This window comes from Eufriesea mexicana, unplaced genomic scaffold (assembly GCF_001483705.2).
Source record: "Eufriesea mexicana isolate 0111107269 unplaced genomic scaffold, ASM148370v2 scaffold4744748136, whole genome shotgun sequence".
Taxonomy (NCBI): Eukaryota; Metazoa; Arthropoda; class Insecta; order Hymenoptera; family Apidae; genus Eufriesea; species Eufriesea mexicana.
The window spans coordinates 399,971-411,467 of NW_016907967.1; the positions used below are offsets into that span (position 1 = coordinate 399,971).

Here is an 11,497-nt window from a genome sequence, read left to right on the forward strand (position 1 = left end):
CCTTCTACAATAGAGCCTTCTCTCTTCCAAATTTAACAAATTAAATTTGTTGCATAAGATGAGAATGCATTCAAAATCAAAAATACATTATTATCTTTCTTATAACAAACACGTTATACGTAATTTAATAAATTCAAAACTTCATCCTTGTAATAAAAACATGTTATAAATGTGTTTATAATAAATTACAAATTAAGGGTGTGATTTACAAAAACGGAGGGAATTAATTTCATTTCACCGTGAATCAGAGTGCCATTTCCGTTTTTCTAAGTATGTACAACATTATTATTTCAAGTAAAATCAAAATTTTTAAACCTGCAAGATAATTCTTAATGTATTGATTATAACAGGTGGTACGTTTTAACATAAGCGATAGCGTAACAGACTAAAAGGAAAAAATATTTGTTAAATTATGTTACAAGCATCACCATCTTTAAGTTGTATGTACAAGAAGATACTTAGTAGTTATATGTATAATTTCTAAATGTTTATTGTGCATAGATCAATTCGATCTTATTTACATACACTAATTGTAAATATTTGTAATAATAATCTTTATTTCTAACTATAACTTTTATACTTACTTTATTTTGTTTCCACTTAATTTTTTTCTCTCATTTTACAATTTTTTAAACTGATTACAAGCATCTGATGTTAACAGTAAAAACAGATATTTTAAAAAATCTAAATGAATTTAATCTGTTTTACTGTGAGATACTATTATTTCATACAACGACATGAATTCGATAATCCATCCACAACTTTCATTCCTATTTGGTGCTGTTTATTTGACATGTATATATTAACGATTATGGATGTAAATATAACAGATATATTAACAGTGTATTGTTCTATCTACAAATTTATATTATCTATTAACACAATTATTTACTTCTCTACAAATGTATGAAAAAAATGTTAAATGCCTTAGGATTGAAGGTCCAAAATGAATTATATTTTGTAACACAGTTATTAATTTGAAATAAATAAATAAGCATAATACCAAATATTTTCAGTACTAAGAAAGAGTCAGTGTCATATGTTTCATGTATTTTATAACAGCATGCAACTGACTAAATAATTAACAACAATTAAAAACTGTATTTTTCATTTATATAAGTATTGTAATTAAATTATATATAATATAAATGTTATTCTATTTAAGATATAAGAATAAACATAAGAATTCTATAAAATTTTAACTACTTTTTATAATTAATAAAATTATAACACTCTAAAATGAAGTGCTAAATAAACTTAAAGTTATATAGTATTATCTATTTTATCCCAACAACAAAGGACTGTTCCAATCAAAATTAATATCATCCCAATGTACGTATCTGAAAATAAAAATAATTCATATGGATTCTATTATAAATTATGGATATTAAAAAGTACTAAATTATATAAACTTTTATGTATTTTTTCTTCACCCAAGATCCAACCAGTTATTGCAGTTATCATAAAAGTAATAGAATTGGTAACAGGAACAGCCAATGATATATCTGCTTTACTCAAAGTTAAAAAATATAACACAGAACCAGACTGATTAATGATAAATGGTATAATGTACTAAAACAATGAAAATCAATTAATAAAATTATATTATTCTTGTATATTTAAAATAATAAAACTTTTAAAGGAAACCTTTAAATTTGTAATAAGAAATGCAGATTCTTTAAAAAATTGACCAAATTTGGAAGATGATTCCACATTTTCTAAACCTTTAGCTCCTTTTTTAATAAATGGGTTAGATACACCCCACAAAACTGCCACAAGGATAAGGGACGTAATAGAATCTATAAAATGAAAAAATTTATTAACTTTATTATATATACAGAGTGTAACTTCATCAGTTAGAATAACTCCAATTTGATAATATTCAAAAATGTTTTCGACATAAACTGAATAGTTTCAAGAGATACATAAGATAGGGAAATCAATTTTTTTTGTAGTTGAACGCGAGAAAGAGATTTAAAGTCAATTTTACTTTTTTAAATGGACACACATTTTTTAATACATTATTTGATCCACCTAATTATTCCTCCACAAAAAAGTATTTGTCTATTTATACCGAAAAACCATTATTTTAGAAGATATTTACATTTATAGGTTATTTCTACTTTTCACTTATTACTTAAATTGAACTAAAATTCATAGTTAAGTAAAATTTATAGTATGATTAAGAATTCATGCAATATATAATAACTTATAATTTAAACAATAATTTACAATATCAATAAGGAAACGAACCTAATAATATAAACAATAATTTACAATATCAATAAGGAAACGAACCTAATAATATTGACGTTTTCTTACCTAAAGATACTGACATCTTTGTTATAATTAAACAGTTACTAAATAATTACTGTTTATTGTAATTCAATAATTAATGACGAAATTACTATATACTAAATATTTTTATTGAATTTCAAAGGGAAACACATTGACAGGTATTCAATGTATATTATATTATAAAAATAATAATTATAGATGTATTCCTACATACATTTCGTTTATAATTATAAAATATCATATCCTGTACTGTATTTGTCATTTTATAACTATATTTAATTTTAATTTTAGCTTTCACTAATGTCACAATTTTATTTTATGTTAAATTCATTATAAGTAATATCAATGTAGTATAGGGCACGCTAACCTCTAAAATGTAAAATAAAAAATTAAATCAGATACTAAATTTATCTTATATCTTATTTGTATTACATTTTTCTGACAATATAATAATATTTTTATAGAATAAGTTTAAATTATTATTTAACTATGAAAAGCTATTAGTATTTAATAAATTTAAAAAATATCTTAATCCCATACAGTAGAATATTTGTTACAGTATTGAAGAGATAAAAAATATTATTACATATTTCTCCTATTATCTAAAAATATAACCTACCTCAAAGAAAATTCTTTTTTAGTGAAAAAAAATGACCGGGAAAACTAAAAATATGGATAATAATTTACCACTACCTCCTGATAAAATGCCTAAATGTTGGAACGAAGAAGAAAGGATTAGTGCTTTATTTTCTCCTTTTCGGAGTAAATCAGCTAATTCACAAGATTGGGTATCAAAATATAAATTTTGGCAAAATTTAATTTATGAATGGCTAAAGCACACTAAAAGGAGCAGTTTTTCTATTGTAGATTTGAATAATGTCTTTAAAAGAAAAGGTTGTTCACCACTTTGTTTAGTGACTGTTGTTGAAGAACTTCTTCGGTAATATTGCACTTATGAATAATAACAATACAATTAAAAAGAAATTTCTATTCTAACTATACATATTCTTACATTAAAATTGAATTTATGTAATATTGTAGGAAGAATGAAATAATTCCAGAGATTCAATTTTTGAAGGAACCTTGCGAAACATGGGCAGCATGGTCAATTGATATATTTGTAAAAAAGCCACTTACATGGTCATTTTCCAAAGTTAAAAATTATGTTATTAATAATGAAATTAACAAAGATACTAAATATATACATTTACAAATTGTTAAAGAATTAGGAGATACTTTAGTTTCCATTTTAGAAAGGAAAAAAGAAAGTATTCTCGTACCATTTTCTGAGCTAGTAAAATGTTGTAAATTTGAAATAGATGAAAATATATCAGATAATACTGTGATGTTAATTTTAATATGGTTAAGACGTGAAAAAAGAGTAATTTTTAGAAATTGTAAAAATGAAAGTGAATTATTGATTAAAATTGCTATACATCCATCAGATAGTGTAACAGAAATTGAAGAAGGCTTATACAAGTTAATGAAACAAGAAAATGAACTTATAAAAGAAATGGAACTTATGGAAGAAGAAAAAATTAATATTATTAATGAAACTAAATCATATTTAGCTAAAGGGTTACGGCAAGTAGCAAAAACATATCTGAGGAAAAAAAAAGAATTAGAAAATAATATTGAAAAACGTGCACAAACTCTTGATAATATTCAGACTCTTATAACAAGTATTCAAAACACTTGCACAAATACTACTATATTATCAGCTTACAAAACAGGATCAGATGTATTAAAGAAACTTAATGAGAGTAATTTATCAGAGTCTAATGTTAAAGATATTATGGATGATCTTTCAGAAGTGAGTCAATTTTGAAACTAAATCATTTTTAATTTTCTTACTGAAACTATTCCATACTAAGATATTTGTTGATGTAAATTATAGGCTTTGGAAGAGCAAAAGGAATTACAATCTATGATGTCAGAGTCTTTTGTAAATGATGATTCAAATATTGATTTAGAACAGGAATTGGCAGAATTAATGAACGATAAAAATGTTTTTCCATCAATACCAAATACAGAATTAAATTCTAACATCGAGGAACTTCAAAGCAATTTGGAAAACTTACATATTAAAGGTAAAATATTTATATATTTATTTACATTATAACATTATATTATTTTGATGTTCTATATCATGATACGCTTTTGTAGAAGCTGCTGTATTGAATATATCACCAGAATTACCAAAAAAGGTTCACAATAAAAAAATATTAAAACAATCTGAACGTGCATGAATATAAATGAAATATGGATGATACTGAATTCACAAAGAAATGATTTATTTTTCTGATATAGTACTTATTACAGTACAGTGAATTGTTTTAAAAATCAGGCCTAAATGTAACTTCTAATTTATAAAAGTATATAATTTAATTATATGTTATTTAATGTTTCTGTATCAAAAGATTTTTCATGTGTTTATGTATTTTAAGATATGTAATATCGTCTTACACATTTTTTATTAAATATATTTGCAATATAGTATAACATATTTTTATTATTCCTCCATTTTAATAATATATGATGATGTATTTATGAATAAAATGATAATGGAATATAAATGTAATATATATAATATGTATTGTCATGGAGTTTCTCTACGAGTTTCATTGCCACATTCCATAACTAGAAAAAAGTAAACAGTACTTTAAATCACAATGGAAAAGTTATATGAATATATATAATTAAAAGAGTAATGCCTATATTAAATGTCTAATACCTAGATCATACGTTGTACATATTTAAATTAAACAATAAAAAATATCTACTGCTTATTACAGATTATCAATGAGCCACATTACTAGTGACCCATAAAATTAAGTTGAAAATATACTTAACTTTTGAAAAAACAAACATTGAGCATTTTAATATAATTACTTTATAAAAATTAATACAAAAATATTATTATATCACACGACATGAAGATATTGGTTTCTGTGCTTTGAATTTAAAAATTATATCTTGAATCCATGACAAGTGATTGGAAACTCGAGTGTATAAAGAATATGAATAACTATCACAAATTCTAACTCCTCCCACATTTTTTGTACCAAGGCTAACACTAACAATACCTTTTAAATACCACAATCCATATTTATAAAAAACTAATCCGCCACCACTATCACCATCACAAACTGATGAACCTGGAATTTATATATTATTAAATATTATTTTAATCTAAAATAAATACTATATTTTATATATTTATTGTTAAAAAAAGAATGAATATTTTTCACTAACCATTTGTGTACCCTGCACAAAACTTGTCATCTGTGATATATTTTTCTGTTTCATAAACTGTACTTGATGATTTACATTGATTGAATGGTACATATGGCACTGTAATTGATTGTAAAATATAACTAGATGACCCTAAAGCAGTTCTTCCAAATCCTGCAACTTTTCCATAACTTCCCGAGTCTAATATAATACGATTATTGATGTCTAAACATATAGGTACTAATACAGATGAAAATGTAAATGGTTCTGTAATTTCCAATATAGCTATGTCTCCAGCATAATTTCCTTCGAATCCAAAATAAGTACAAACCATGTACATATTTTTTACCTGAAATATATGTTAAGAATATAATTATTAAAACAGATTAAAACAGTTCAAATAATAAAATTAAATTACCTTTGCCTTTTTCACTACTGATTTATCATGAGCAATTGAATCATAATCTCTATAAATATTGCCTGTAGCTACATAATACAATGAAGGATCACTTAATTGTTTAGTATTGTCATCATAGACACAATGTGCTGCTGTAACTAGAAGGCTTTCATGAATAATAGTTGCACCACAAATAAATTCTTTTGGTGCTGTAGCATTGTTCGCTCTATAGAGCGTAGCATGCCATGGAAATTCACTAATTTTGGGTTGTGTTCCATGTACTATAAGAGGTGTAGTGTCTGGACGTTGAACACCACATACTAAAACATATATTTGGAGTATTAAATTATCAAAGACAATTGTTACTATATAAGTTATGATAGCAAATAACATCAAGATATTGATAACGTTATATTATTAATATTTTAATTTTATTATAATCCCAATTATTAATATATATATTCTTTTATATAAATAGATAATAAGTAATATAGATATATTTTAACTAATATACAATAATAAATAAAAATTTATAATATACTTGTATTAAAATTCGTATGCACTGTAATATAAATTTACTATAATTTTAAGTTTCATTAAATAATATATATAATCATTACAAATAAAATATATAGATGTAATTAATATATGTGACATTTTATACACCTCACTGGTATAATACATTTTTTTTAGTTAAGATATTTACTGTAATAATTTTAATGTATAATGTACTCATTATATATAACATTTTTAATTAATTCATTGTATTACATGATCTGAAATGATATTCCTATTTTTACTATCTCTGCCAAATCTAATGTCAATATCTGAATCCATATTTTCCTTTTTATTTCTATAAATAACAATTTTATCATCAAAAACTTCTATAAACGTTGAGTTATTTCTTTGTTCGTTAGTTTGTAATGAGATAGAAGTATTATGAACATGAATATTTATTATTAGCGGACCTGGAATGCATTGCATTGGAACTGGTTCCCATGTACCGTTTTTATTACACGTAACTTCAGATCTTGAAAATAATGTCGTATCTCGGTTGTAACTAGGACGACATGATAATATGGCTCTTGTTTGAGGTGGAACAGAATTTATACATGAAATATATCCATTTTCGTAAGTGCACTCAGCAAGTGTTGAAACTGACTCTAATCCCTCACAGCGTATTTCTATAATACATTAGCATATTCAATTTATATTTTTATTATTTAATGACATCATGTTACAATAACTTCTTTTTCATACCTGTACAAACTGGTATTCTTGACCATTTTCCACTTCGACTACAAAACACATCACTAGATCCGCTTAACCTATACCCAGGATTGCATTTGTATACTAAATATGCTCCTGGTGGTAACTGTATACCTTGTAGCACATCACAATGTTCACATGGTTGACCATATTGTTCAGTACAACATAGTGATTTGTGTAATTTCCAATAACCATTTTTTGGTTGCTGTGGCACAACACAAGATGTAGGTGCAGAAATAGTTGTTATAATAGGTGGAGTACGTGTTGTAGTAGTAGTAGTAAAAAATGAGGTATCAGTGTCACTTGTTGATGCAATATCTCTGCATAATTTAGGATCTTCATCTGAACCATCTGCACAATTTTTAACTCCATTGCACTTTAAATCACCATCAATACAGGCACCATAATGACAGCGAAAAAAGAGTTGTGGGCAGCTATAAATATTTAAAACAAGTATATACTACAAGAATTAATTACTGAATTAATTTTACTAATATTACTTAGTAATGTATTGTATATATATAAGTTACTGTATTATATTATGATATAAACATTCTTAATTTCTAAATAAATAAAATAATTATAATTTAAGTAAAATTATTCAGTATAAAATATTTATATAGTGCTTATACAATACTTCTGATATTGAAACTTACATGAGTGAGCCACACTGATTGAATGTTTCATCTGAATAATCGGTACAGTCTGCTATACCATCGCATAAACCACTTTCAGCAATGCATTGTCCATTATTGCATTTAAACTGATTCTTTGCACATAATGTAGTTGCATTGTATAAGGTGCCTGTACATCTAGATAATGTTTCATCACTATTGTCAATGCAGTCTTTTATCCCATTACAAGTAGCATCTCCATCCACACATGCACCATATGAACAACGAAATGCATAATCTGGACATGTGATTTCAGGTTTACTACACTCTGTAAATGTTTCATCGGACATATCTCTACAGTCAGCTCGTCCATCACATAATAATTCACTTGCTATACACTGTCCATTTTTACATTGAAATTTTTCTATACTGTAAAAAAAAATATTAAATTCACAATAGAATAATATTACTATAAATTTGTTTTTTTTTTTTTTTAAATATTGCTAATGAAATAACTAAGATATTTCGTTAATATAAAATAACTATGTAAAAAGGTTTATTAACTCACCTACATTGTGCATATCCATGCTCTATAAAACCTGAAGAATAAAGAGATCATATATTTTATTGATCACATATTTTTATCTATATTTTATATTTAATCTATAATTTTGACATGTAATTTTACTTCTACTTTACTTTGTATTATTTTGCAACTTTTGTTTTAGTATGTACTTTTGATGTATAAGTATGACATATACAACAATTCTTCAAAGTTCAAGGTCATTACTAAACTGGTTTTGAAATACTTCAGACATTTCATTTTTTTCATTCAATACTAATGGAATTGATAAAATATTAAAGGAAAACCATAAAATATAAAAAGAACTTAAAGTTATTTTTAATCTGTTTATAAGAAAATTAGAACTACAAAATATAATATAAAATATAAAAGCTACAAAATCATGAAGAATTATATATTTAAAATAGCAACATATAGAAAGAAAAATAAAATAAATAAAGTAGTAACATTACACCCCTGAAATTAAACTTATATTCAAGATACATTTTAAATAGTAATATTGCAGATAATTTTTTATTTTAATATATTTACCAAGACTTACCAAATATACTTTATTGTAATTTTTAAATAAATTTGGATTGTATTAATTACAAATCAATACAATTATTAACAGTAAATACATGATTGAAAATTTATCAAAATTAATACTTAAAAATAAAAATACAAAATTTCTTTTAAATTGTTAAAATCGTAGTTCTAATTTAATTTGAAATAGATTATAAAATTTGTATCAAAAATATGACAAGAATAAATTTACTTACTATATATAATTGTTAAAATAAATGTTACTATTATATTTTTCATAATAATGAATAAAATTTCTAAAAAAGACTCCTCTAACTTTCCAGTCGGACCGTCGATCGTTTACTGATCTTGGATCAATCTGGGATTACCCAACAGCAACATACGGATCTACAAGTATTCATACTGTCATGTATGTGTGTTTGTGAGGGAAATACGCGGACGTCTATTTAGTGCATCCTTCTTCAAAGATTATACGTACAAGAGAAACAAAAATAAGATACAGCTAATATTTCCTATAATTCAAAGAAGAACAACAAGGAAAAGTAAAATTATCATAATTACTTACACATATTAAAGCGCGATAATTTAATACTTTTCAAAGAATTTTTATTTTCATAAATAAAACGTAAAAATGATAAGATAAGCACACTATATTCAAGTAAGTTGTACTTAAATCTTTTATGTATAGGCAACAATATCACAGTTTAAAAAATAGTTAAAGGTAATTATTGACAAATATATTTAATGTAGTTTTGATAAAGAAATACAATGATTTTATGTTATACATTTATATTAGACTACATGTCTAAATGCAAATCTCTTTGATGTCAGAAAAGATGCCAACCAATGTAGCATTCTATAGTATATTAATTAAGGTAAATATTTTCAATAAAGTATTCTATGATAAAAGAATAATAATAAAATATTTAGTACATGATCATATAAAAAAGGATACACTTTATTTGATATTTCAGTATCTATTATTTCCTGTAGAATATGGTCTTTATAAAATTTTTCAACTTCATCATTACATTCTTTCCAGTCTAATGTTTTGTGAAACCCATCTTCTCCAAATCTTTTATTATAGTATTCATAATGTACCTAACCAAATAAAGATATTAATTTATTAATTTTAGTTCTACTTAGAATGAATTAAAGTTAATATATCTTACAAAATGTAAACTGAGTCCAAGACCGGGTGAAAGAGGAATATCAATTTTTTCCAATGAAAATGCATCTTTGATGATGTCACTTGTTACAATATTTCTACAAATCCCTATAACTAAAGATACCATTTTTCTAATTTGATGCAACATAAAACTTTGACCTTTTACTTCCAATACAGCAAATTCCATATTATTTGCAATAAATGTTTCAATACAACGGAAATATATTATGTAACGCTTGGCTCTTGGATCCAATGGCTTTCTAAAAGTATTAAATAACATAATATAGTGAATAATATAATTAAATAATAAAATAAAATTAAATACTAAAATTAAATAAAAAATGATACTTCATTATACAAAATAACTTACACTTTTGATGTAAAATTATGAAAATTATGTGTGCCCTCAAATAACTTTAAAATTTCATGTAATTTATTAAGCATTTCTGGAGACAATCGAAATTCATTATATGGCTTTCCAGCTATCATAGAAAGTTGTTCAAGTCGTTTTTCTTCATCTATTTCTTCATCTTCATCAACTTGAAGAAAAGCTAAATCCTCTGGAGCCAAAGTAAATGTAGGAAGGACATACCTATATGTTCTAGCATCACATTTAGTTTTACTATTAAAAGATTTTGTTACCCGCTTTATGTCAAATACTCTGATGTCCTGTGGTAGGTGTTCATTTACATCTTCCTTATTCACATTAATAGCTACAAATGATTATTATTGAAATATGTAGAATGAAATGCATTAAGAAACAAAAATAAAATAATGAATTATTTCTTTAGTGTTATCCTTAAACTCTTAACAATAACTTATTATTTTAATATCTCTAATTATCTTCATTTAAAATTATTATAATTTATATAATTGGGAAACATGAGACTTAATAAACAATTTATTACTTACGCAATAATAGGGATACAATTTGCCTAACTGCTGATACACCTTTATCCGTACGAGCAGCTCTTTGAAATCTAATTTCTCTCACATCTTCAAATTGGGAATTTGTAATAAAATTTGCTTTTAATAAAGCAGTTAATAAACTTTCTTCGATAGTTTTTGTACCACGATTAATTTGCATACCAAAGTAATTTCTACCAAGATAACCTAACATTATTACAAAGTTTTTTCGCTTAACATTGCTTTCTTTTTGTACTACAGCTTCAATTGCTTCTACCTTTGGAGCTTTTGCTATAATTTCATAATCTGTATCAATACATTGTCTTTTATTAGATTGTTCATTAATGTATTTATCTTGACTGCTGGTAATAATCTTCTGAGCCATGTTCCTACATAAGATACTATCTAGAAATAAATATATATAATTAATATAAGAATAAAAATAATCTAATTTATGATTTACAATGTCTTATATTCTTTTTTAATTATATTATATTTATTAT

At 24.6% G+C, this 11,497-nt stretch overlaps 4 protein-coding genes across 4 annotated transcripts; 1 reads left to right on the top strand and 3 right to left on the bottom strand.

The window, feature by feature from the left end:
• Positions 1-1,263: 1,263 nt before the first annotated feature.
• On the bottom strand, positions 1,264-2,338 carry LOC108549673 (transmembrane protein 234 homolog). The gene is made up of 4 exons (XM_017903178.1): positions 2,323-2,338; positions 1,648-1,799; positions 1,413-1,572; positions 1,264-1,340 (listed from the first exon to the last, which is right to left on the bottom strand). The coding sequence occupies exons 1-4, from the start codon at positions 2,336-2,338 to the stop codon at positions 1,264-1,266; spliced, it is 405 nt and encodes a 134-aa protein (XP_017758667.1).
• A 74-nt stretch (positions 2,339-2,412) lies between these two features.
• On the top strand, positions 2,413-4,547 carry LOC108549633 (charged multivesicular body protein 7). Its single transcript, XM_017903118.1, has 5 exons — positions 2,413-2,456; positions 2,940-3,238; positions 3,340-4,111; positions 4,196-4,388; positions 4,465-4,547. Exons 2-5 carry the CDS (start codon positions 2,949-2,951, stop codon positions 4,545-4,547), a joined length of 1,338 nt encoding a protein of 445 aa, XP_017758607.1. The 5' UTR covers positions 2,413-2,456; positions 2,940-2,948.
• Positions 4,548-5,217: 670 nt separating this feature from the next.
• Positions 5,218-8,599, bottom strand: LOC108549638 (limulus clotting factor C). Its single transcript, XM_017903131.1, has 8 exons — positions 8,548-8,599; positions 8,381-8,411; positions 7,855-8,241; positions 7,190-7,632; positions 6,898-7,113; positions 5,951-6,249; positions 5,554-5,881; positions 5,218-5,456 (listed from the first exon to the last, which is right to left on the bottom strand). Exons 1-8 carry the CDS (start codon positions 8,597-8,599, stop codon positions 5,218-5,220), a joined length of 1,995 nt encoding a protein of 664 aa, XP_017758620.1.
• A 1,106-nt stretch (positions 8,600-9,705) lies between these two features.
• On the bottom strand, positions 9,706-11,394 carry LOC108549656 (tRNA pseudouridine synthase A, mitochondrial). Its single transcript, XM_017903155.1, has 5 exons — positions 11,001-11,394; positions 10,459-10,801; positions 10,093-10,348; positions 9,876-10,021; positions 9,706-9,776 (listed from the first exon to the last, which is right to left on the bottom strand). Exons 1-5 carry the CDS (start codon positions 11,377-11,379, stop codon positions 9,713-9,715), a joined length of 1,188 nt encoding a protein of 395 aa, XP_017758644.1. The 5' UTR covers positions 11,380-11,394; the 3' UTR covers positions 9,706-9,712.
• Positions 11,395-11,497: the final 103 nt, after the last annotated feature.

What these genes read in the sequence shown, in the direction of transcription:
- LOC108549673 (XM_017903178.1), bottom strand. An exon ending in TTCTTATTACAAATTTAAAG is followed by an intron (nt 1,573 to 1,647) that starts GTTTCCTTTAAA and finishes TCATTGTTTTAG; the next exon opens with TACATTATACCATTTATCAT. An exon ending in TGAAGAAAAAATACATAAAA is followed by an intron (nt 1,341 to 1,412) that starts GTTTATATAATT and finishes TTTTATTTTCAG; the next exon opens with ATACGTACATTGGGATGATA.
- LOC108549633 (XM_017903118.1), top strand. Translation starts at nt 2,949, where the DNA reads ATGACCGGGAAAACTAAAAATATGGATAATAATTTACCACTACCTCCT. An exon ending in TTATGGATGATCTTTCAGAA is followed by an intron (nt 4,112 to 4,195) that starts GTGAGTCAATTT and finishes TGTAAATTATAG; the next exon opens with GCTTTGGAAGAGCAAAAGGA. An exon ending in GGAAAACTTACATATTAAAG is followed by an intron (nt 4,389 to 4,464) that starts GTAAAATATTTA and finishes ACGCTTTTGTAG; the next exon opens with AAGCTGCTGTATTGAATATA.
- LOC108549638 (XM_017903131.1), bottom strand. Translation starts at nt 8,599, where the DNA reads ATGACCTTGAACTTTGAAGAATTGTTGTATATGTCATACTTATACATC. An exon ending in GTCATACTTATACATCAAAA is followed by an intron (nt 8,412 to 8,547) that starts GTACATACTAAA and finishes TTTATTCTTCAG; the next exon opens with GTTTTATAGAGCATGGATAT. An exon ending in CAGTAGTGAAAAAGGCAAAG is followed by an intron (nt 5,882 to 5,950) that starts GTAATTTAATTT and finishes CATATATTTCAG; the next exon opens with GTAAAAAATATGTACATGGT.
- LOC108549656 (XM_017903155.1), bottom strand. Translation starts at nt 11,379, where the DNA reads ATGGCTCAGAAGATTATTACCAGCAGTCAAGATAAATACATTAATGAA. An exon ending in CATAATTTTACATCAAAAGT is followed by an intron (nt 10,349 to 10,458) that starts GTAAGTTATTTT and finishes TAATACTTTTAG; the next exon opens with AAAGCCATTGGATCCAAGAG. An exon ending in TTGGACTCAGTTTACATTTT is followed by an intron (nt 10,022 to 10,092) that starts GTAAGATATATT and finishes TTATTTGGTTAG; the next exon opens with GTACATTATGAATACTATAA.